At 34.1% G+C, this 25,544-nt stretch overlaps 2 protein-coding genes across 2 annotated transcripts; both read right to left on the reverse strand.

The window, feature by feature from the left end:
• Positions 1–13,549: 13,549 nt before the first annotated feature.
• Positions 13,550–14,941, reverse strand: LOC149411651 (uncharacterized). Its single transcript, XM_089646713.1, has 3 exons — positions 14,808–14,941; positions 14,111–14,497; positions 13,550–13,684 (listed from the first exon to the last, which is right to left on the reverse strand). Exons 1-3 carry the CDS (start codon positions 14,889–14,891, stop codon positions 13,550–13,552), a joined length of 606 nt encoding a protein of 201 aa, XP_089502839.1. The 5' UTR covers positions 14,892–14,941.
• A 4,072-nt stretch (positions 14,942–19,013) lies between these two features.
• Positions 19,014–21,329, reverse strand: LOC149411652 (uncharacterized). Its single transcript, XM_089646809.1, has 3 exons — positions 21,078–21,329; positions 20,149–20,568; positions 19,014–19,171 (listed from the first exon to the last, which is right to left on the reverse strand). Exons 1-3 carry the CDS (start codon positions 21,288–21,290, stop codon positions 19,040–19,042), a joined length of 765 nt encoding a protein of 254 aa, XP_089502935.1. The 5' UTR covers positions 21,291–21,329; the 3' UTR covers positions 19,014–19,039.
• Positions 21,330–25,544: the final 4,215 nt, after the last annotated feature.

Raw genomic sequence — 25,544 nt, forward strand, 5'->3', positions numbered from 1 at the left:
GACATTAACTATCAAACAAACTATATATAACTATATCAGAAATACCCATTTTTTGCCTTCATTACACTTGGAACATTTGAATACATTTAAATGTAACTAGGTATATATCTACCATGTATTATTTATTTACTAAAGGAACAAGTCCAATTAACACATTACATATTACCTTAGTACAGCGAGATATTTTATTTTATTTTATTTTAAATACATAAACGGCTATACTGCCTTTTATAAATATACATATAATAGAGTACAAAGTAAGATAAATAATATCATTACATTATAGTAGTTTTAAACTTAAAAATAACATACAATTATTTTGTGTATCACAACCAAAAATAACAAAAAAATAACAATGAGAAATATCATCATTTCATTTCAACATCTCCATATTGCGTATATAAAGTTACATTATGGATAAATAATTTTTGAGTGCATGTTTATATTGCGCTAATTTTAAGAAATAAATGTCGCCGATGTTGGCATGTTCATTTCCCAAAATGTGTAATCGACTGATTGGTGAGTAATAATGTGATAATGTATGTGTGTTATTATAGTAGAACGGTAGAGTCAGTCCATTGTTAGCGCGACCAGGGCAATGAAATCGTATTAGTTCTATTAAATCAGGGGTATCCAGGACCGAGTGAATTATTTTATATAATATTAATAGATCACAGATTTTTCTGCGATCTGATAAATTTACGAATATAATATTTAATATGTTACAATAAAAGGTGTTACGAAAAAATTGTGCACAAAAACAATAGAGGAAATATCAAGTCAAGACAGGATCAAGGTTCTGATAGAATTCACGACTTCATCCATTTCAATACAAAACATTATTCGCGTAATGATGACAAAAATCATTTAGGCTCACACCAAAAAATTCAAGGTCCTTTCTTGAGTTGACAAGTCTGATAATTGAGGAAAAGCAAATCATTATTTCTAAGTCTACGGGAAGGGATATTGAAAGTGATGAGTTGCAACAAAATAGGCAGAGATGTGCTTTATTTCAAATAAATCCATTTCAAATGGAAATGCAAAATGCAAAATGGGTATTTTCCATTTTGCATTTTAAATGCTTTTCTAAAAACCATTTTGCATTTTAAATGCTTTTTTCAATGCATTTTCCATTTTAAATGCTTTTTGCAACATTCTTCCTACTATCTCCACTCATCTTTTTTACATAAGCCCCAAATATCAGTCGGTCCTCAACCTCGCTATGAGAGATAATTTACATTTGTCAAGTTGCTCCCTGGTAGGAGCCCTGGCAATTGAGTGATACCATTACAAAAAATACTGATTCAAATACTGAACATGGGGCCCCGGCCATGACGCTGTAATATTAAATGTTAGATGGCAGTTTCTATGTTTTTACGTTGGCAACATTAGTCCCGTGAAATTTTTTTTGTGGTTTTCATAATTTGTTTTCATAATCTGTAGTCGTGGTGTTTAAGGATTTACCATCATGTAATATGACAATATTTTTATTTTACCATCATGTAATACAACAATATTTTACCTACCTACAGACTTGACGTTTCATCCTTGCTCATACTAATTTAAAGAAATAAACGCAAATAAAGCTATATTTAAGCAGTAAAAAAGTGCAGAATACATTGATTTCACGATCGTGCGTTGTTTGTGCGTTTTCAAACTTTAAAAAAGTGAATCTGTGCTCTACTTCATTGTTTGTGAAAAAAGGACAATAAGACACAACAATTTAGTGAATTAAACAATTAACAAACAGTGAAACATAACGAAATTTAAAGTTTATCCTAAATATCTAGAACCTATTAAGGTTTTTATTAAAAAACGGTGTTTTTTACTTCAAAAAAATATGAATCCACATCAATTCATGGATTCTGCGAAGGAGGCAATTGATGATTTATTGAATTGTGTTCAAGATAAAGTGAATAAATTTAATAAAGAACAAATTAACTTAATTACAACGAAAACAAGTGCTATATTTAACTGGATGGGACATCTAACTCTTCAGTTATCTGAAGCAAAGGAAAAAATAATCGAACCAACATTTGGATACGGGAAAGTAGCTGAAAATCAAAATAAAATATTGGAAAGTGATTACAAATTAATAGTTTCATCGAACAATGCTGACGAATCTTCAGAAAATATACAAAATAAAATCAGGAAGAAAATTAACTTAAGTAAGATTGGTGCCAAAGTGATTGGTGTTAATGCGATATCTAAAAATAGAATACTTATAAAATGTTCGACAAAGTACGATGCGGAAAAAATGAGTAAAGCTATCGGAGACGAGTTCAAAGACATCAGTGCTACAGAAATTAAAAAGAAAAGACCAACTATAATACTTAAGGGCATTGCTAATGACTATAATAAGGATGATATAATACAAGATATAATCGAACAGAATGAAGATATCAAGGATGTGATGATAGATAAACCAGAATTTGAGATGACGTTAAAGAAGATCTTGAAAAACAAATATAATAACACATCTAATTACATAATAGCAGTTAGTACTGAAATAAGAAGAAGGCTAGTATATACCGGTAAAATCTATGTGGGATACCAGAGAATACAAGTAGAGGATGCCCATCCTCTAGTGCAATGCTATCACTGCCTGGGCTTTGGACATACTTCTGTCAGGTGTCTTCATAAAGAAAAGGACAAACCATTGTGTACACACTGTGCTGGTGATCATTCCTACAAAGATTGTGCTAACAAAGATAAAGAACCTAAATGTAAAAATTGTGATAAAAAAAATAAAAAAATGAACTGGAATATTGACATCAGGCATTCTGCAAACGATAAAACGAAATGTATTGTGTATAAAAAAATGAGCTTTTTAGCAAAAGAAAAAATAGAATATTGACTAGAAATAAGATTAAACCTGTCTCAAAGTAGATTTAGTGTTATTACATTTTATTACATAAATATCGTTATAAAAATTATAAAAAATCACAAATTAACTAAAAAAAATAACATTATTATATTACATTATTTTTTTAATAGTAATATCATAACGTCACCTTCAACAACATTTTTTTGTTTACTTAAACATGCATTTTTTCACTGTGTACTACATTTCACATTCATAATTATAAAAACAGCTTTTAAAATTTTTTTAAAATATTCTGAGATAACACTAGATGTGAACATACAGTTTATTTTATATTTATTAAGCCTTTATCAAAAATTACTTGTACCAATTAGCTTCAAATACAATCACTTTTATTTTGTAAAATATTTAACATTAAATTCTTCAATTTATACTCAAAATATGTCTGTTAAACAAAACAAGAAAACAATTAATTACCATCACGAATTAAATGGCGCAGAATAATTTTTCTTATATAGATAATGATAATGAAATAGAAAGTAGTACAGTAAATAATTTAGAAGATTGGATAAAAAAACAAAACATAAATTCGTCTGATAATCTTGTTTGTATTCAATTAAATATTAGATCTATACAAAAATATTGGGATGTATTGCATATATATTTAATTAATTGTTTGAAGCATATTGACATTCTGATGCTATGTGAAACATCTGTTCAAACTGAAAGTATGTGTATTTACAATATTCCTGGATATAATGCATATAACTACTGCAGGACTGATAAGTCAGGAGGAGGTATTATATTGTATATAAGAAACAAATTTGAATTTAGACTAAAAACATTAAAATCAATACATTTTGAAAATATATCAGGAAAGCTCATACTCCAGGACAAAACTAAAGTCAATATAATAGCTATCTATAGACCTCCTAATTTCAGTAAATCTTCATTTCTGACGGAATTATCATTATATCTTGAGACAATTAATAGTAAGGAAAATATTATCTTACTTGGAGATATAAATATTAATTTGCTTGATGAACAAGATAATATTGTAACTTCGTATGAAAACTTACTTACTAACCATTATTTAACTAAATGCATCAATGTAGTAACCAGAGAAGCTGTATCAAATGGACAAATTACTCGCACGTGTATTGACCATATATTTGCCAAATTTAGAGGCAAGAAAATAACAGCTTGCGTCTGTGAAAATAATATTGCCGATCATTTTATCACTGCTATTAATATAAAATGTCATAAACGTCAGGTAGACTTTGCAAATAAGTATATTCAAATCATCTCACAAAAGGATATTGATAGACATATCAGAGATTATAACTGGAGTAAACTTATAGAGGATAAGGATTGTATTTCATTATATGAAAAAATAAAATCTTTATTTAATAAATTTTACAAGAGCAGTTCTAAAACGATAGTGCAAAAACCGAAAACACGACCTTATGCAATAAATGAATGGGTAAGCAGTGAATTATTATGTCAAATAAATAAAAGGGATAAACAATATAAAAAATGGAAAAGTACACCAACAAACAAAACATATGAAACAGAATACAAAAAATCACGAAACCTTGTCAATAAACTTATAAATAAAGATAAAACTAACTAATATAATAATAAATTTAAAAACTGTTTTAATGATACAAAAAAAAACCTGGGATGTGATAAATAATATTTTAGGACGTAAACCCAAAAACGATTGTGATGAAACAATAACACGATATATTATGTTAAAAGATAGAACTGAGGATTCTGTGTCAAATGATTTTGTGAATTACTTCTCGGATAGCATCAGCAACATGTTACATAAATGCAATCACAAAGCTACTAATATTGTACTGGAAGAACTGCCTCACAGTTTATTTATACCAAGAGCTACTATAACTGATATTGAAAACATTGTTAAAAAAATGAAAAACTCTAAAAGCACAGGTATTGACAATATAAGAATGTTTGATTTAAAAAGAAATATAAAAACTCTTGGGCCAATAATTACTCATTTAATCAATACGATAATAAAGCAAGCAAAAATTCCACAAGAATTTAAATGTAGCATTACTAGACCAATATTTAAAGGTGGAAAACACATTGAACTGGGACATTATAGGCCTATTAGTATACTACCTGCGTTAGAAAAAATTCTCGAAAAATTTTTATCAAATAAATTAAATAATTACATTGAAAAATTCGCTATCATAGATCCAAATCAATATGGCTTTCAAAGAAAAAAAAAATACTGAAAAATTACTGCAAGATTTTTCCAATTACATAAATAATCAATTAAATAATAAATTACATGTTATTGTGTTATTTATCGATAACTCTAAAGCTTTTGACACAATTAACTCTAAAAAACTGCTAGAAACCTTAGAAAAAATTGGAATAAGAGGAAATGTGTTAAATTTATTTAAAGATTATCTTAGAAATAGAAAAATATGTACCAAAATAAATAATACTTTTAGTAAAACAAAGAATGTATCTGCAGGAGTTCCACAAGGTTCCATATTGGGACCTACACTATACATAATTTATGTAACTATAATGAAAAAACTTTTCTCTTTTGTTAAACATTTTGTATTTGCAGATGATACGGCATTGGTAATATCACATAAAGATCTAAAAATTGCAATTGAACTCATGCAAATTGACTTTAATCAACTTTGTAAATGGTCACATGATGCAGGACTATTAATAAATGCTAAAAAAACCAAAGTTATGCATATAAGATCACCTAATGCCAGATTTCAATTTAATCCTAATATTATTTCTCATAGTTTTAATTGCATCCATAAAAATATCCCGACTAATTGTAAATGTGAAAGCTTAGAATTAGTTACAGAATATGTCTATCTTGGTGTTACAGTAGATTGCTTTTTCAAATGGGACAAACATATTAAAAAAACCTGTAAAAGACTCAGATCAATTGCTGGCAGAATGTACACATTAAATTTTTTCCTATCAATTGAAACACTTAAAATAATATATATGTCAATGGCAGAATCTATTATAAGATATGGATTAACCATATGGGGAAATACTAGTATAACCAATCTGAAACAAGTCCAAGTTGTACAAAACGCAATTGTAAAATTACTAGTCGTCCCTAATATTTTTAAACAGAGACATAATACACCGTTGCTGTTTCAGAGTGCCAAAATTTTACCTGTTAAGGCTATACAATGGCAAAAAATCATAATTCAGTATATATTTACCCCGCAGCATAAAGAAAAATTAGAACATAAATACAGTACTAGATTCACGCGCAATGACGGCTTAATAGTTCCGAAATTTAATAATAAATACGGACAGAGAACGTTTGAATACAACATACCGAAGATATTTAATTTATTACCTGACACTATAAAGCAATGTAAATCTATGAATAAGGTTAAATATATGGTGAAAAATTGGCTATAGGAAAAAAAATATTTATTTTAATTATGTATGAAAAATTGTATGAAAAATTGTTAATTCTGTAGATATAAGATGTAAATTATAACTTTAAAAAATGTATTTGAAACTAAATTTAAGCACCTGTTGACAAGCCAATTCAATCGGCTTAGTAGGACTTGTTTGTTGATATTATGTATTAACTATTTATTCAATAAAAAAAATAAAAAAAATAAAAAAATGTTTGTTCTACATTGATGTCCATTATTAAATGACAAAATTGTATAATTATTTTAATTGTTTGACCTGAGAAACCATTTTGCATTTTGAAAATAGGTATTTTGCATTTTGCATTTGAAATGCCTTTCTAAAAACCATTTTGCATTTTGCATTTTCAAATGGAAAAGTTTTGACCCATTTCCATTTTGCATTTCAAATGGTTTTGGGTACCCATTTTGCACATCTCTGAAAATAGGCAATTCAATCTATACATACTTAATAATTTTGAATATACTGATGAGATCAAAGTCCTTCCTACGTTTTTCTAAAGAAGAAAGATTTAATTTTGCTTGTATAAGTAATCGCCTCTTTCTAGCCCTAACCTCCAAGCAATTCCGCTTAATAAGCGATGGTGTACGGATTCGATATGATTAATGTGAACATCATAGAATGGAGACAAATAACGCAAGTATAATGTTTATGTTGTTTTGTTGCTATCTAAACGTAAAAAACCTCTTGTTTTCACTGCAGTAAATCATATAAAAGCCTAAAATAAATTGATTATCGATTAATCCTTTATCGATCAACAATGCTTGGTACCCAGAGTATATAAATTATCGCCTTTCCCTCTCACCCTTTGAATCCATGGCTAAAAACGAACAACCTTTAAGGGTATTATCAAAATACGTAAATCTTTTTATTATATTATTTAATACGCACATTGCATCAATCACTACTAGATCTTACCAAATGTTAGGTTTTATACTAAACCTGGGTAAATTATTGAAAAATTTACGTACGCTAGTAATGCTATATTCCTCACTAGTCAGAAGTACACTGAAATATGCATCGCCTGTCTGGAATCCCAAATACAGGGTTTTCAAATAAGAGGTGTTATTTTGATATTCAATCGTAAAAGATCAATGGTTTCGTTGCTTGTGTGGGACGTAGCGCCGTCTTGTTGAAAGTAAACATTGTCCAAATCAATAACATCTGATTCCGGCCATATAAAATCATTAATCATTTCTCGATAGCGCAATCCATTCACCGTAACTGTTGCTCCAGCCTCATTTTCGAAAAAGTAAGGTCCAATGACTCCGCCGGACCATAAACCGCACCAAACAGTCACACGTTGAGAATAGAGAGGTTTTTCAACAATAAATCTTGGGTTTTCCGAGCCTCAGTTGCGACAATTTTGCTTGTTGACGAAGCCACCGAGGTGGAAATGGGCCTCATCACTCAAGATGATTTGCATTTGATTCACTCAAGTGAATTTTATTAATTTCAATGCGTTGTTGAAGCGTGTATCGTTCCATTTTTATCAATAACGTAGTTTCTACTTGTCAAATGTAAAAAAAAATGACAGCTTCAAAAGTAACATCTACCGAAATAGCGGGCTATTCAAAATAACACCTCTTATTGGAAAACCCTGTATTATTATTTTCAGAAATTCTAATAGTTCTTCTGTCTGGTGATGGTCTGGTGCGATGTTTATTTGACAGATCAGATGTCGAAATTTCGAAGCCATGAAGTGCGATGTACACAAAACATCAATATAAAAATATTATTTTGGTAAGACATCAATATATTAAATTATTATTCAAATAATATTGTTCTAAGGACGTAATCCGGATCAATGAAAGTGAAAAATAACATGAGTTAATATTCCGACCCAAGAGCGTCCTGACAGCGATGGGGCAATAGGTAAAAGACCCCGTTTAAACTTTCTTGTTTCTTCGCGTTGTGTGTTGTATTGGCGTATGATTTATATCCTGTTTTCACATCCTACTCGGAATATCAATAATATTAGCTACGTGAAATATCGACGATCTAATCACTGCCAAAACTACCAATTAACCAGAATTAATTGAACTTTTATTGCTTTTGGTACTGCCTCTAAAAGCTAAGTTGTCTACTCTCTTTCTGTTACATAATTATGACGTTTATTAACGTTTATGACGTTTACAATTGACGGCCGGCATAGTCCAGTGGTAACGCATTGGACTGCCATTCCGAAGGTCGCGGGTTCGAACCCGGCGTGCGCAAATAAATTTTATTTGATTAATTTGTGTTATTTCACAATTAATTAATTAAAATAATATATAGTATATTTGCGGCACGTTCCAGAGTGGAAGATACTACCAGTATCGCCCTGGTGTAAGACCACCATTCAGAATTGAAACGTTGCTCCAAATGGCTTTAGCCGTGTTTAGTGACTAGATCTGAATAGCCAGGTACTTCCCCACCTTCCTCTTTCCCTTCCCCACTTCCCTTCAGCCTCACAACATCCCCCAATCGGGGATGCCATAGTCTCACTGGCTCCAGACGGGAGCAGTTGGGACTCTTGTGAGGTATTCACTATAAAAAAAAAAAAAAAAAAATTTTTAATTTGACTGCTCCCAACTGTCTGAAGCCAGTGAGACTATAGCATACCTAAATGACGTATGTTGTGGGGTTGAAGATAGTAGGAGTGGGAATGAGATGGGGAAGAGAAAGTACCTGGCTATTCTTCTTCTTCTTTCGTATGGTGGGGGGGTCAGAAGGGGACATCTAGGTCTGCGAGCCATTCTAGGCCCTCAGGCGTCGCCATGTGAACCTCATCAATCCCGCCGGGGAACGAATGGAGCGGGCACTCGTTGACCACATGTTCGGTGGTCTGTACAGCACTAAATTCACACATCGCCGACTCTTTAAGGCCCCATATGTGCATCATGTGGGCACAACGGCTAAGGGAGCACCTTAACCTATTGATGGCAGACCTGGCTAAAGCCATTTTAAGCAACGTATCAATTCTGTATGGTGGTCTTACACCAGGGCGATACTGAGAGTATCTTCCACTCGGGAAGAGTTCTGAAATGAGCTCCTTTGTAATGGAGGAGGGAGTGATGTAAACGGAGCATCAGCAGAATACCGATTGATGTGTCTTTTAAATAATTGATTGATGTGATATGATATTACAGACCTCAATCGATTTTATTAAGGTTTTACCAAAGCATCTTGAAGGTTAAATCCTTTTTTAACTAACTCTACAAGTGCTGAGCGACTGAGCGCGCACATGTACAACTAACACCAATCTAGGTATATTGTTCCTACCAATCTACCTATCTTTTTTTGGACTAAAATTCGAGAGTGTGAGAAACCAAGAAGGACGCAAAAATTAACATTATAAAATCAGATGTATGGGCGCCATAATGCACACCAACGTGAAAACGAGATAGGTAGATGCAGAACATAAAAGTGGAGAAAGAGACACCTTACAATCTTAAAATCAAACTGAACAAAATTCGTAAAAAACAGCTAAATAAATATATATATATATATAGGCGTCGAACCGAGCGAAAGTTTTAATGAGAAAAACCGTGATATATGAATAAATAGTGCTGTCCTTTCTTCTGGCGTGAAGAAAAAATACTATTTTGTTGTTTTCTGGTTTTGACAAGGGGAGCCATAATTTTACTTTCGCCGGCCGGCCCTGAGAGAGTGCTTATAACCACACGAACCACGTGTTACTTTGTGATGACCACATTATTATAAATTATAATCTTCGCTGTCTTAGAGAGGCTTTCATGGAATGACGAGATGGATTCATCTCATAGTGTCCTCTCTTGTCAGAGGGTGGTTTCAAACCGCGAAATATCAAGGGTTGATTTACAGGAAATTCCACATTCAAATTCGAATTGAAGAATTCGCATGCCTTCAACGGCCTGTATTTCAGTTGCTTTTTAAGCCCGCTTTGAGAGATACGTTCGTCAAGTTACTCTCTGGTAGGAAACCTGATAACATAATCCGACAAAAAACACTCCTGAGTATTACCTACCTACTGGACGTAAAACTAGTTATCATATGTCTTTTATTTGTGCCTGTTAAAAACCATCCCTGAAGTTTTCTCGAATGACAATGTGTCTTTATGACTTTGCACATATTTCTGCCAAGATTTCTACAATGATAACGAATAAATAGTTTACATTATGGGCAAGTACTACGTTGATTAAACAAGTACCTTACTTTTTATTCGCTATGGTCCTAAACGGGTGACATCCTACTTCAAATTATTTATGAATTATTGATTAATTAGTATGCGGAATATCACTTAGTATGCCACTTTAGCGCCTACTGCGCACTGTCCAACGGTCTGCCACTGTTTCTGTTCGGAACTGGCAAGGAATTTGTCACTGAAACCTCTTGACCGAATTATTTATAAACGTCTAAATTAATTGTGTCAATTTTAAAACGAAGAGTGGTAACTAAGTGCGCTCGTTCATACGGAGAAGATAGGCTTCTCTATACCTGAAATGTAGTATGTGTGTGAAGGTAGTAAACCGCTGATATCTCCGTTGTAACCTCTTTATCGTAAAGGAGATGCACAGATTACAAAGGAGATCTCAGCGGCATAACCATACGTTTTACTTACGAACTAAATCGAGAGAATTCTCCTCGCGACAAAAATAATACTAATTTCTTTGCTTAGAGCTCTAAAACAAAAACAATCCGGTGAAAGGATTTGAGATGATTTTTTTATTATTATAATACACATTGTTAATACGAGTGTCCGTGGGTTTGTTTTAAATACAAATCTACAGTTTTATTCCGAGATTGGTGAAATTATGCACACTTGACTAGATGAAGGCCAGTGTAGTGTCTAGAAGAGATTTTCAAAAACCATAATTAAGAATACACCATTCATATTCCAGATAATTGGATATATTATTCTGGTTGTGAGCACGGAAATCTCAAGAAAAAATATTTAATTTTTCTAAAATTCTGGGAAAATAATAATTCTTGGGTTAAATATGATTTTAGATTTTCACGGCCAAAAGTATTTTTGTTATTTATTTTTGGGGTGTTATGCTGTCCGAAACGTTGGCTAAATAAGGAGTTAGCGCAACACGGCATAACACCCCAAAAATAAATAACAAAAATTCTTGGGTTAATTTATTCCCTTTTATAAACAATATGAAAGTTATCAGCGAAAATTTGTTCTATTGCTTAGTTTATTGATTCAGATGTACCGAAAAAGTAATAAGTAATAAAAAAAAACATCATAAAGTTTCTTTAAGAATACTGACTATACTGATATCAGTTTCAGTTTCATTGTGGATAAATATTTAAAAATATTTCTGATTGCATAATTTTACAAAAAAATTTAAACAATTTGTTTAATTGGTGTATATGCAATAAACTGGCACTTAACATTAGTAAATGTCAAATAATAAGATTTTATAAAATAAAGAAACCGACAATTTATGAATACAATCTTGACAAAATTATATTAAACTCAGTAGAAACAATAAATGATCTAGGTATTATTTTCAACTCAAAACTTACATTTATTAGCCATATAACTAATATTATTAATAGATCAATGAAGATTTTAGGATTTATTATTAGAATAACCAAACAATTTTGTAACATTGATACTATTCGCATTTTATACCTTAGGTATATTAATTTTAAATTAGGTATTCCAAGAGAATCCTATAATTAGGACTATAATTTGTTATTGAACTGGACTAATCTCGTAAATTTATCAGATCGCAGAAAAATCTGTGATCTATTAATATTATATAAAATAATTCACTCGGTCCTGGATACCCCTGATTTAATAGAACTAATACGATTTCATTGCCCTGGTCGCGCTAACAATAGACTGACTCTACCGTTCTACTATAATAACACACATACATTATCACATTATTACTCACCAATCAGTCGATTACACATTTTGGGAAATGAACATGCCAACATCGGCGACATTTATTTCTTAAAATTAGCGCAATATAAACATGCACTCAAAAATTATTTTTCCATATTGTAATTTTATATACGCAATATGGACATGTTGAAATGAAATGATGATATTTCTCATTGTTCTTTTTTTGTTATTTTTGTTCTGATACACAAAATAATTGTATGTTATTTTTAAGTTTAAAACTACTATAATGTAATAATATTATTTTTCTTACTTTGTACTCTATTATATGTTTATTTATAAAAGGCAGTATAGCCGTTTATGTATTTAAAAAAAAAAAAAAAAAAAAAAAAATCAGCGTTTATTGAAATATTGTTAACAGTTTCATACAATGTAACAGAAGAATCTATGTATTTAAGTTCAGAGGTTATGACTTTCAACAGTCTCAACAAGAAGTCAGCTACAGATCGAGATTGAAGATTGCAACGGGTTGTTAATATTGGTACTCCTTTTTATAGTGCATGTAAAAACTATTTTTTTATATTTACTTCATATAAAACTTCTTTAAGTCTCGCATGGCACCCACCTACCATGTTTTGTCTTATATCACCCCTCTTTTCATTATAGAGAGGATAAAGGGCGTTCCTCCCATCGGAGTGGAAATGTCCATACTGGTAATTATACTGTCTATGAAATAATGATTCTCACTGTACAAACTTCTGCTGGAAAAACCATATAGCCGTTACTAATTCATCCTCAGTTAACTCCATATATACCTATAGTTAAAATTATTTGCCTCTTAAAGACTCATTCATAACAGGAAAGAACCAATAAAGAGGTAGCCATGATTTAAAAAAATAATTTTCGTGTTTTAAGGTCATATTTATTTTTGAAACCTTTGGTAACGCTAGGCCCGATACAGGATATTGCAGTAGTAACATACAATCCTACACATATATATTCATTGACTGATCAACCTCTCATCAGCAGTAGAGAGGTAGTCCACTAGGATCATGCACGCCGAGTTCGAGGACAAAGCCCTTTAGGTGCAGTAGAAAGTAAAGCTATTCTTAGGCGGACCAAGACAATACATCATAGACTCTGGAGAAGCCGGAAAAGATTTTCTAGGAGCAAAAGCAATGGATCAACTAAGGAAGTAGACTGGAACCATCAAGGAGGATGAATCATAAGAATTGATAAGAATAAAACAGGAAAAGTTTTAAAATACACGTGGCTGAGATTCTTGCCATAGATGCCTTTGAAACAATTGGATTAATATGTTGGTTGGTATGAGAAGTCAGTAATTTTCTTGAGAACGTCTTTTATTACAATAAATAATACAATTAAAATAAATTATTAATATACACAGGTTCTAAATGCTGTTGGAGATGTTGGCAGTTGACTTATAGGTAGGAATTGTAGGCCAAATTCTGGGCGTTGGGCTCATCCATGGAGCGAGCACGGTAGTTGCTGGCTAGAGCGTCCCATGGGCTATGGGCATGTGCGTGGATATGGGGTGCGGCGTTGTCGGCGGCGAACTGTAGATAAAACAAACATTGATAGAGTGAAAAAAGTTTTCAATATTTGATTACAAGTGTTTTATTTTCGAAAAGTAATGACAGTTAGAACAACACACTGCCACTCTGGAGATACGTGGAGCTCTAGTGGAAAGCATCACACTGGTTATAGGATATGTGCAGAGGGTGAAGAAACATAATTTAATCAGCGGTGAACCACTGTATTGTAAGGAGGCTCGGATACCCAGGGAAATTCGCTATGAGGAGACATCGAGAACATCCGAAGACAACCCTAGTAAACTTCATTAAAGAGACTGGGATGCTGTCAAATAATTCAGGAGCTATATGAGAGATAGCACTGTGGGCCTTAGGCATGAATGGGTGTGGTAAGTAGATATTTAGACCATATCTGTATAATAATAGTAATATTTAAAGAAAAAACTGTACCTTCTTGCAAAGCTGGAATACTGCAAGTCCAAAGGAGACGATGAAAGAGAAGAAAGTCAGCTGGAGTGCGTTCCAAGCCTTCAGTCCCAAGACTCCAAAGAGGAGGGGCACGACGGTCATGACCTTCAGAAGGACAAAGATCATGATTGGAACAACGATCTTCTTCAGCTTGGACTTGCGTGGTGCAACTCCTGAAGCCCTGGCTTCCCCTTCTCCAGCGAAGTTGATGTTGACGTTCAGTTCTTCTTCCTCGAGGTTACGGGGAGAGATGGTGACCTTGGCTCCAGCGATAGGGAGGTCAAAAGAGGCACCATCGCCCTTGAGATAACTCTGCACCTGGTAGAGGAAGTCACCTTCAGAAGAACGGCCAGCGGCGGTTTCGGATACCTAAAAGAAAGAAACTATTATCATCAGATTGAAAAAACGATGTTCATTGTCCTGCAAAACTGACTAAAATATGCGTTGACCAGGACTGGCACATAAATTGGCACGTGAAGAATTTAAGGTTTGAATTGATTTGTTCGTAAAGATAAGATTTGAGTATTCATCCCATTTGATTAATAAAGCCAATGATAGAACTTTGAACCTTCAACAATTAACTGAAGCAAGGTAAGAAATGGAACAAAACTCTCAGGTTCAAAGCTCTGTGAACTCATTTACATGATCCGAAAGCTTGAAAACATGTAAAGATCTGGACCTCATCATTTGTGTTCCAGGAAGGTTGTCCCATAGCCGCTCCCAAAAGGGCCAATCCCAAGAAACACAACACTTTTCCGTTCATCTTGAAGGCTTTGTTTGAACTTATGGCTGCTTTCCGAGCTGTTGGCAGTGCGATAGTTGATGAGGTACTGATGATTTGTGGGTGCAGAGGATGCTATTTATACTGCCATTTGACAAGCCGATATGAAAAAGCGAATCCTGAAGAAAGTTTGCTTTACATTTGGCCGCTACGCTTCCAAAGGAAAGTGAAAGTAAATACCAGCAAACTGTACTACCAAATCAATACCAAATCCTATTCTTCTTCTTTGTGAGCTTACGGACGTCCGGCTTCGGACATGGGCCTCTCTCGAATGTCTAAAGTTTTGATGATTATTGGTGACTCTCCCCCGTTAGACACCGGCAGTGGGCAACCTCTGCTTACTCCACAGTTGTTTGTTTTATCTCACAACAAAATGCCTCACATGAGTGTCTGTGAGGTTGGAATTTTATAGACTTATATCATCATATTCATATCGGAAGTTGCTAAGCTTTCTTTGATTTATTTCGAAACGTTTATCATTATGGAATCATTTTATTTTACTAGTAACTCCACACAAGAGGCCGTGGGAAAAAATAATTTCCTTCAGGGTGGAGATACTTGAGTATCTTCTAAAAGTATTTTTAGAGACTGTATGAACTTCTCTCCTTTCCACAAATAAACCACTCACCTCCTTTCTATTGAGACAGTTTGTCGAGACAAAGTGTCATTTTCGAGATTGGAACTGTTTGTGTAAAAAATTCAAACAAGCCGTAAAGTAGATGGGTACCTACGGTAACCGGATAAATCATCACAATGATAATTCATCACAACTTTAAAAAGTTATATAAAGTCATGGAAAGTGATGAAACAAAACTTTATTAACTGGGTTATGTAGGTTAAGTTAGGTTAGGTTAAACAAAAAATCATCGTTTCTAATGACTTTATAACACTTTTTAAAGGTGTGTTGAATTGTCACTGTGTTGAGTTATCATGGAACCGGGTACCTACCTATAATAGAAAATTATTTTAAATGTATTTTCAATATTGGTCTGCCCTAGTATGAGAATAGTTTTCTTTGTTGGATTTGTCTCATTACTTAAGATCATAGTGTAAATAGCGCTATTCCTATAATTTAGTATAGTATTTTGATAATCTGACCAAACAGAAATCTTTGAGAAGTGATAAAAATACACAGATCAGGTTATTATCAGACTTCGTATCAAAAAAGCAGGTTAAAAAATGAAACCTAAAGCTTAAAGCTCTATGAACTCAATTAGCAAGATCTGAATGCTTGAAAATATGTAAAGCTCTGGTCCTTATTATTCGTGTTTCAGGCAGGATATCCTATAGCCACCCAAACGAACTAAAATATAGGTAAGTTTTTAGATTCTCACGGCCAAAAGCATTTTTGTTGTTTGTTTTTGGGGTGTTATGCCGTGTTGCGCCCACAGTTGTTGTTGTTGTGTCCACATCTTCGGATCTACCGGATCTGCCCTGATGATGGACACTGCAACGTTGTCCGAAATGTCGGCTAAAGAAGAAGTTAGCGCAACACGGCATAACACCCCAAAAACAAACAACAAAAAAGAACTAAAATATATTTCATTTCAACAATTAGTTTAAAAACTCCCTTATAACAGGCATACACAAATAACGTAACCAATATGCAGAAGTAGCAGATATTTTTGATAGCACCGAAAGAACTTCCAAAAAAGCATAACACGTAGTCAACATTCTGTTGCCTATGGCCCGATTATAAATGTAATTGTAAAATATGCCTATTATATTAGTATGCTTACACTGCGTAATGCACGTTTTGTAATCCTTTTTTTGTGAAAATATTTTTCATTCTGTATGTAAAGGTATTTGTACCTGCTGTAAATAAATAGAATTAAGTAAATACTAGCATAAATAAACTTTGATTTTAGGAATTTCCTAAAATAAATTTGTTAGTTTTGGCAGAATGATGATACATCCAGTGGTTTCTTTTATATTTTGAGGAGGATTTTTTCTCTCTTATATTAATATTTTAGCCCATACTTACCTCATCTTTAAACATGGAATTGTTGAAGTTTTTCATTTTTTTATTTTTTTTTTATTTGGTACAATATTTTTATACATTTCAAAATTTTCCAGTAAATTAAAATATTTATTTATTTATATATTCTACGCCCATTCGGGTTTTTACAAACATTTGACATATATAATAGTTTAGTACAACAGTAATCAAGAAATAAAAGTATGCTATTAGTTATATAGAAATTTAATGCAGAAGAATCGTATTAAGCTTAGCTAAGTTATTTATATTACTGAGGTATGTTACTATAGCCTTCTTGTAACTATATTCCGTGCAGTTGAACAAATCTACAATTTCTGCGTAATTATTTGCCAATTGCATGTAATCTAGGTACAAGTGAGTATCTAATTGACTAATATTGTTTTTGATATTACGGAAAAAGTTTCCATTATAAGTTTAGGTCTTCGTGGTCGAGGAGTAGGAATACTCGACTATCAATCCGAAGGTCGCGGGTACGAATGCCGGCGTACGCAAGTAAATTTTAGAAATAAACTCTTTTATTTTACATTTAATTCAAATAATATATAGTACGTATGATACGTTCCAGAATGCAATATAGTCCCAGTATCGCCCTGGTGGCTTTAGTCGTGTTTGGTGACCAGATCTGAATAGCCAGGTATTTTTCCACCTTCATCTTCGCCATATATCTCCATACCCTACAGCTTCACGATATACCCTAATTGGGGATGTCATAATCTCACAGGTTCGGGTTCACATGTAAAATTAAAACATTTAATATTTTATTTCTTTCTCTGAAACATAATTTGCTCTTTTGTACAATAATTTTCAAACGCAATTCACGTTTTGGCATATTATTTAATTTTTTACACTAATTTTTCAAGGAACACTTGAAGAAAAATCTGGTCATCCGTTGCAAGATTTCCTTGCATGAAGTTATTCTTTGGTCAAATGTTGATCATAGATTCCTGGGTGACCTTTGTATGTTTGACTTCTTGATTCCCAAATGTTTTAGCTCGTTTGCAATCCCATATTCTTAGTAACAGTTCCCTCTGTAGATACAACATGTTATTATTTTATATATTTTCTTCAACAATTCTTAACTTAACAGGTTACAGTAGAGTTCAACTTAACCGCCTTAGTAAACTGTTCATTATTTATTCTACAATGTTTAAACAAAATTATTGATGATTTTAAGTGCGGTATATTTGAGATCCCTGTGGAGCTTCGAATGTGGATTTGAATGAATTCGGAAAAAAATTATTATATTAAAAAACATATTTTTCACTTCGATATATGGCTTACTAGTGCCCTAATGTTGAAGGTAATTATTAATTTAGTAATTTTGTGACAGCCAACCATGAAAAATTCTCCATCCCTAAAACGATTTTTTTCACGGTGAGGTTGGTTTTGGAACACCGCTTCAACAGAATGACAGAAATTCGGAATAAGTGCCGTAAACTATCAATCCAGTCGGTTAGAATTTAATTGTTGGTTGCTGGTGAGCCACGGTAATAAACGAAGCAAGAATTTGGCTTTTAGAGACAGACCAAGACATCATCATGTATAACCTTAATGTGGTTAAAACTCTGTCTGAGCTATACATAGATCTGCCAGAAGTAAACGGGCAAGAAAATACGATTCAAGCCCTTTACGGGTATAAATACCGCACAATACACAGAGAGAACGCTGGCTTCGGATGGATGAAAATCATTTGAAAAATACTTTTGTCCAAAGCTGGACGTAAGACTTTTGAATAAAAAGAAGAAACTATCGAAACGTTTGGATATACTTGTCGATATGTAGATAATATACAAGAAGTCAAAAAATATTCTTGAGCACATCTTTTATTCAAATAAATAATACAAATAAAATAAATTATTAAATTATACAGTCATCAATCGTTGTATCAACTCCAACGGATAAAAATCACGGCGTCACAAAAGATAAAACCATGTTATTACTCCTTTTGTTGAAGTTTCTTGTACCATGTCTCACAGCACGAAACTGCTGCATCTCAATATTTTATACAGGTCACAAATCCATCACAAGCCGTTTAGCTTCGTGATGTTTTTGCTATGTTAAGATGCGCAGATTTGTGAGTTTGATTCTTGCAATTGTGGTGTGAATTTGGTTGGAGATTTTGGCTATGGATTTAGAGGTAGGAGTTGTAGGCCAAGTTCTGGGCGTTGGTGATGGGCTCATCCATGGAGCGAGCACGGTAGTTGCTGGAGAGCGCCTCCCATGGTCCATGGGAAAGCTGGGGAGGAGAGTTGTCGGCGGCGATCTGGAATTAACACATTGATTAAGAGATTGATTATTGTTTTAGTGCAATTATACATGCAAGGACTAAACGGTAGTTACAACATCCAAGGGATCTATCAAATCATGGAGAAAAATGAGAATTGCTAATTTATTAAGAATCTCTTCAAATTAATGGTAATCCGGAAAAAACGGGATTGGAGGCCGTTTCGTGATAAATATATCAAAAAACACGTTCATGCACCTGAATTTTCATTGATAATATTTAATGACGAAATGCGAAAATATTAGTATTTTATAAACACGTGTTCCGACATAGGGATAATACATTGGTATTTTACTAAAAGTTTATCAGGAAACCTTTTAATTTATTCGTTAAGGGCCTGCAATCCCGTTTTAACCGGAATACCAATAATTTTAATATATTCTTAATAATTTATCAATACTAATTTTTCATCGTGCACAATGAAAAGGGTGTCTTAGTCATAAGGTTTCAAGAGATTGAGAAAGTTAATTGATTATTTTAATGAATGCTGTTGAATTGTTGAGTACTGCAAAAACAATCGTTTTAAGACATTGTGTTTATTAAAGACAATGAAGATTGTTGATTTTTTGCAGCCATAAAATATTTTCAAGTTATTGAGGACGATTGCTAATATTTTGGATTAAATATAGGACATCAAAATACAACAATCCATGTATTCAGGTATGAGACGTAAATGATTCTAAGATATTAAAATACGAACCCGTCAATAGTCAACAATTTTAACGTAATTGATGAATGCAGAAATGTAAAAGTCTTTTAATATATTTACGGGTAACAGGGTTTTAATAAAGCAATGAGAGGAATCTAGATTGAAATTTTGACACGAATCCAAACGGTTCGATAGTTGCGAAAAAATAATTCTAACATTTGAATATTCTTTTAGGTTGTTTAAATTGTCAAACTTTAGTCGCGTTTTAATTTGCGAGGAGTTAGTATCAACGTAATATAAACTGTACCTTCTTGCACAGCTGGAAGATGGCGAGGGCAACTGAGATGACGAAAGAGAAGAAAGACAGCTGGAGCGCGTTCCAGGCCTTCAGTCCAAGGACTCCGAGAGCGAGGGGCACCAGGGTGATGACCTTCAGCAGGACGAACACCAGGATGGGCACGATGATCTTCTTCAGCTTGGACTTGCGTGGCTCGACTCCCGAAGCCCTGGACTCATCTCCGGCGAAGTTGATGTTCACGTTAAGTTCTTCCTCATCGAGGTTCCGGGGGGAGACGGTGACCTTGGCTCCAGCGATGGGGAGCTTGAAAGAGACATCGTGGCTCTGGAGGTATTCCTGGACAACATCGAGGAAGTCGCCTCCCGAAGAGCGGCCGGTAATTTCGTTTCCATTGTAGTTGTTGCGCGTTACTTCGACGGTTTCGGATACCTGGAAGACATTCACAATTATAAAGATATTGATGGAATCAAAATAAATCGAGTAAATTCAAGTTTCTATGAAGTAGCACAGAACAGGGACGCCTAGAGGCTCCTTGCCGAGGAAAATTGTCCTTGACCCGAATAGTAACAGAGGAATGAGATATGAGATTGACACAGAATATTGATTGATACCAAGATGCGCTTGACCTATTTACAAAAGTACCCAATTTGAAAGATTTTATAATAAAAGCGAAAATGGCACTAGAACTAGTTACATGACTAATTAGTCATGTAAAGCTTGTTAGATTTGAATATTCATCCAATTTTACTATTATGCTGTTATCGTAATTAATTCGAACAAGTTAAGAATTGCAACCCAAAATTGACATCCATGTTAATCCACGTTTCTGATATAAATATAAAAAAAAACACAACTTTGAAAGCCCTGATAATCCAAATAGCAAGATCTATTTGATTATGGTTGACGTTTTCGATTTATCTTATAACTTTTTTAAGCACCTGGTAAGAGTCCTTCCTGAAGATGGTGTCCAGCAGAGAGATCACCTTGAACTTCATGCAGGCGATGGCATCATTTCCCCCTGAGCATCCGGACCTCATTTCCTCCACCATGCTGTCCATGGGGGTGCCCTTCCAGAAGGCAGGCTTGGCAGGCTGTCCTGCCGCCACTCCCAAAAGCGCCAAACCCAGGAAACACAACACTTTTCCGTTCATATTTGCTTTGTTTAAATAGACTACTGTACTGATGACAGTTCGAAGACTGGTGCTCTACTGATGACAATTGGGTGCGGTACACACTATTTATACAACGATTTATTTGGCTGATACAAAAAGGAGAATTGTGCAGCAAGTTGGTTTGATTTTACAGTTGGTGATTATACGCACTCGTTATACTACCAAAGGAAAGCGACAATCGTCACTTACAAGCAGCAAATAAAAAAGGGCACAACCGCCAGTATCAAGCTGTGTTTAATTAGCTTTCTGTTTGTGTCCAGTTTTATCGGCTGGTTGATTCAATAGGTACAATGGTCTACGCATCCTATTCCGTTTTTAATGTTCTATTTTTTGTCCTTCTTCGTTTTACATTATGATTTATCAGTCAGTGTGTGATAGAGAGACATTTCTTTGAGTAGTATTTTACCATTAATATGCAAAGCACTGCTGCTTCAAGGTTGCGTCTTGAATGCAAATTGTCTCCTGTTCGCTTGGCAATGACTTCCAGCTGTCTTTCCGGAACTGATCGAACTTTGCTTCAATGAAATTACAATATTATTTCAATTTGTTTTGTGGGAATTTCGACGTAATTTCCTCGTCACAGCACTTACATTAGTAATGTTGTTGGATGAAGTAATAACGTGCTATACGACTCGACAGAATGAACAATGAAACAAGAATCACATTATTTCCAAATCAAAATCAAGTTTTTTAGTATCACCTGTAACATAAAACTTCTAGGCTACAAATTGGTGATTGTACGAGTATTCCAGCATTCAAATAATAAATGCAATTTTGTTGACGATTAATTATGGTAAGTAAGTTAAATAAGGTGATACTTTCGATACGATATGGCACCGATAACATGACTCTTTTAGATGTTTTTACTACGCAAAAGAGATGCATACATTCCGGTTATATAGGTTTTTAAAAGACCCCTTTAAAAAAAGCTGAAATATTTAACGATCACAAAAATATATGAGTAAATATATTTATAATTAGAGTTATGCCTATTAGAACCTACGGTCATCTCCAGACACTAAAACACTCACAATGTAAACACCCCCCTCCTACAACATGGGTCTCATTTACCCATGTTCACTACTTTCTCTCCCCAAAAAAGACCCTCCAAACAGCATCCCAAAGATAACATTGGCCCCAAGGGAAATTATTTGCAGGTCTTCCTGTGAAAGTAAAAATAAAAAAAAGTAAAGACACGAACGTGAAGAAGTTGTGGACGCCCAAGGAAGACAAGATACGATAAAGTTAACCAAATAGTCAATAGTCAGAATAACGGAATGGGATTTTTGTATGAGATAAATTTGTTTGTCTGCCTACCCCTGCGGGGAAACGTCGTGGAGCTTAATTAGTTATATTTTCTAATATACTCCTTTTGTCGTCCATGTGTTATACGTAACGTAACCCATGTGAAATAATAATATTTTATTTCCTTGGTTTCAATCTCACGATCTCTGGGTTCAGAAGCAACTCGCTTACCCCTTGCCAGAGACGTTCGTTACAACTTGATCTCTAATATTTTTTTTGAAATTTTTCACAAAATGGGGGTCACTAGGTGACACGATTAGCTCATATCTCCGTATAACATCAACTGATAAGAATTTCTCATTAAAATTCAACCTCCGACGTGCCATAGACCGCTAGGATCCTTGTAGGGTCCGGCCAAAGAGGTTTGCTTTTCATTTCTGCCGTTTCATATCCGTTATGGTTCCAAAAGTTCAAATGCATTTCTCTAAGACATTTATTACAGTAATCATTTTTTGGACTTAGGGTGGTACTGTCGATCAATTAGGTACGTTGAACAGATGATTTATCAATATGAATTAAAGGTTATTTAAAAAAATCTAAATTTCGTTAATGTACATGATCAATAAATTGATTGGTTTTGCTTGTAGGGTTGCCTATTTCTCGCAACCAAAGTATAAAATTACGTAACTGAAACAGAAGTAGGTAAAAAAGTAGCTAAAAAGTATTTAAAATACTAACTAACTAATTATCTACAGGGGTAGGCAGAGAGGACGCACCGCCAAACAACTCGGTCTTGGCACACACTTTTTGAATCATTCACATTCATACATCGTCTCATTATTCTGACTCTTGACATCGCCCGACTCGAGTACCTGATTCACTTGATCGTGCCATGTCTTCCTCGGGCGTCCCCGACTTCTGCTACCATTCGCATTTGCATCATATATCCTTATTACACTACTATCTTCGCTCATTCGCTCTACATGCCCAAACCATCTAAGCGTCCCTATCTTAATCTTACTCATTACGCTTACATCAGCCTTGCACTCTTTGCGGATTCCCAGATTCATCACACGATCAAACATGGTTTTACCACACAAACGCCTCATGGATCTCATTTCAACAGCATTCAATCTACTTCCATCCTTTCTTTGCCAGTTCCATACTTCACTTCCATACATCAGGGTAGGTACCAGCACTCCATTGTGGACTGCTAAAATGAAATACGAACAAAAACAATAACCTGAAATGTTTTTATTGGTAATTAAATTTTGATGGAATGAAGTTTTTGATATTTTGTGGTATGTTCCTATGGAGAAACGTGAGGAAAATATTTTCCTCGAGGACTATGTCATCTGAAAGGAAGAAAGTTCTGAACAAGAAAAAGGAATGATTAGTTTGATGGAAACTGGCCAGGAGTTATGGGCGCATGAATCCATCAGTCCCACTGTATTGCATTGTGCGCGTGAGTCCAGCTGTAGAGGCCAAAGGACCTCCCTCAACCGATCTCTCCATTTACGAACCTCACCCGACGAACCTGGGCACACTTGCTATGTCACAAAACGTAGCCAACCACTTGGGACGACCTGTGGCACGACCACAGACATAGGAATTAATAGACGAGAAGATAATGGCGAGGGGTAAAATCAACTGTTGAAGAACGAAGGGGGTTAAGCTGACTGTGATTCGTCAATAAATCAATCTGACAGTAAATAGGCATCTCGCATTATAATATCACCATTTAGTTCTTAAAAGTCAAATCTGCCTTTGAATGAATAGACATTTTTACATGGGAGCGCAAATTACTCGCCACGTTATGAACTAATTTGCGAAGTCCAAATTCGGCAAAGTAAATTTCTTCTGTTTGCAGAGTCGTAGTTAGTTTCAGAGTATTTAGTTAAGACACTTTTATAAATGTTCATAATTTACTTCCCAGCAACCCACCAGCTTTGTGTTTCGCGTCCAGACGTTTCTCGATGTGATAGTAACAACTGATTCATATTATACGATGTGAATATGCTTAAAATAAAGTAAAATAATGCTTATATATGGAATGTAATACGACAATTGGGTTTATTCTCTTTTTCACATCTATTTTTACAAGTTTTCATAGTACAAGTCAAGATTTTGCCGTGTTATTTCGTAAAATGAACCGATGATGCCTCGACCATAGTTCGCACAAGAATGATGACGTCACGTTTTCAAATTTCACTTGAGGCCATATGCGAGCCCAGCCGGCTCAATGGAACCGGTATGGGGAGTGGGGATAATACGCTTTTAATCACTTAGGGCAGGTCTACTAATATTCATATGTCTATGGGCACGACATATGATGATCATTTGCATTTCATTTCATCAACAGCTCTGCCGGATATGTGTCCTTTCTCTCCTACAAACCAGGCTTACTCTTTAAAAATTATCTACTTAAAATAACCTCTGCACAGCATCTTGCAAAATGACCGAAGGGAAGCTCTTGGGGAAAAATATAGTCAATTTTCCTGTTTTTTGGCAGTCATACAACCTCTCTCACAGACCCACTACTTTCAGGAATTTGCACGGAGAAAAAGGAGTATTGCATGCCGTTTCCTAATAAACTTTTAGTACATTCATAACACGTGTTCCGACATTGCCATAACACATTAGTGTTTATTAGAAAACCTGTGAATTAATTCGTTAAACGCCTGCAGTCCCGTTTTTAACCGGAATGCATTTTTTTTCCGTGTTGTATACAATTTTCTTGAAACAAGAACATTTTCTAATTGTTTTGTGTTTGGCCTCATTTCCGTGTTTTATAATTTATCATAACATTGCATTCTGCTTTGCTAATGAGCAGAATGAAAATATCCTGCATAATAATGCAGGATATTTTTCTAATCGCTTTACTACCTCGCTAAGCAATTACAATTCTACTCTTGATACCGGGAGCCTCGATAAACTTTCATATTGTCACATCCTTTTAAAATATAATTGAACCATGTCAATTATTTA

The sequence above is a fragment of the Hesperophylax consimilis genome, chromosome 25 (assembly GCF_061612785.1).
Source record: "Hesperophylax consimilis isolate HC1 chromosome 25, BYU_Hcon_1.0, whole genome shotgun sequence".
Lineage (NCBI taxonomy): Eukaryota > Metazoa > Arthropoda > Insecta > Trichoptera > Limnephilidae > Hesperophylax > Hesperophylax consimilis.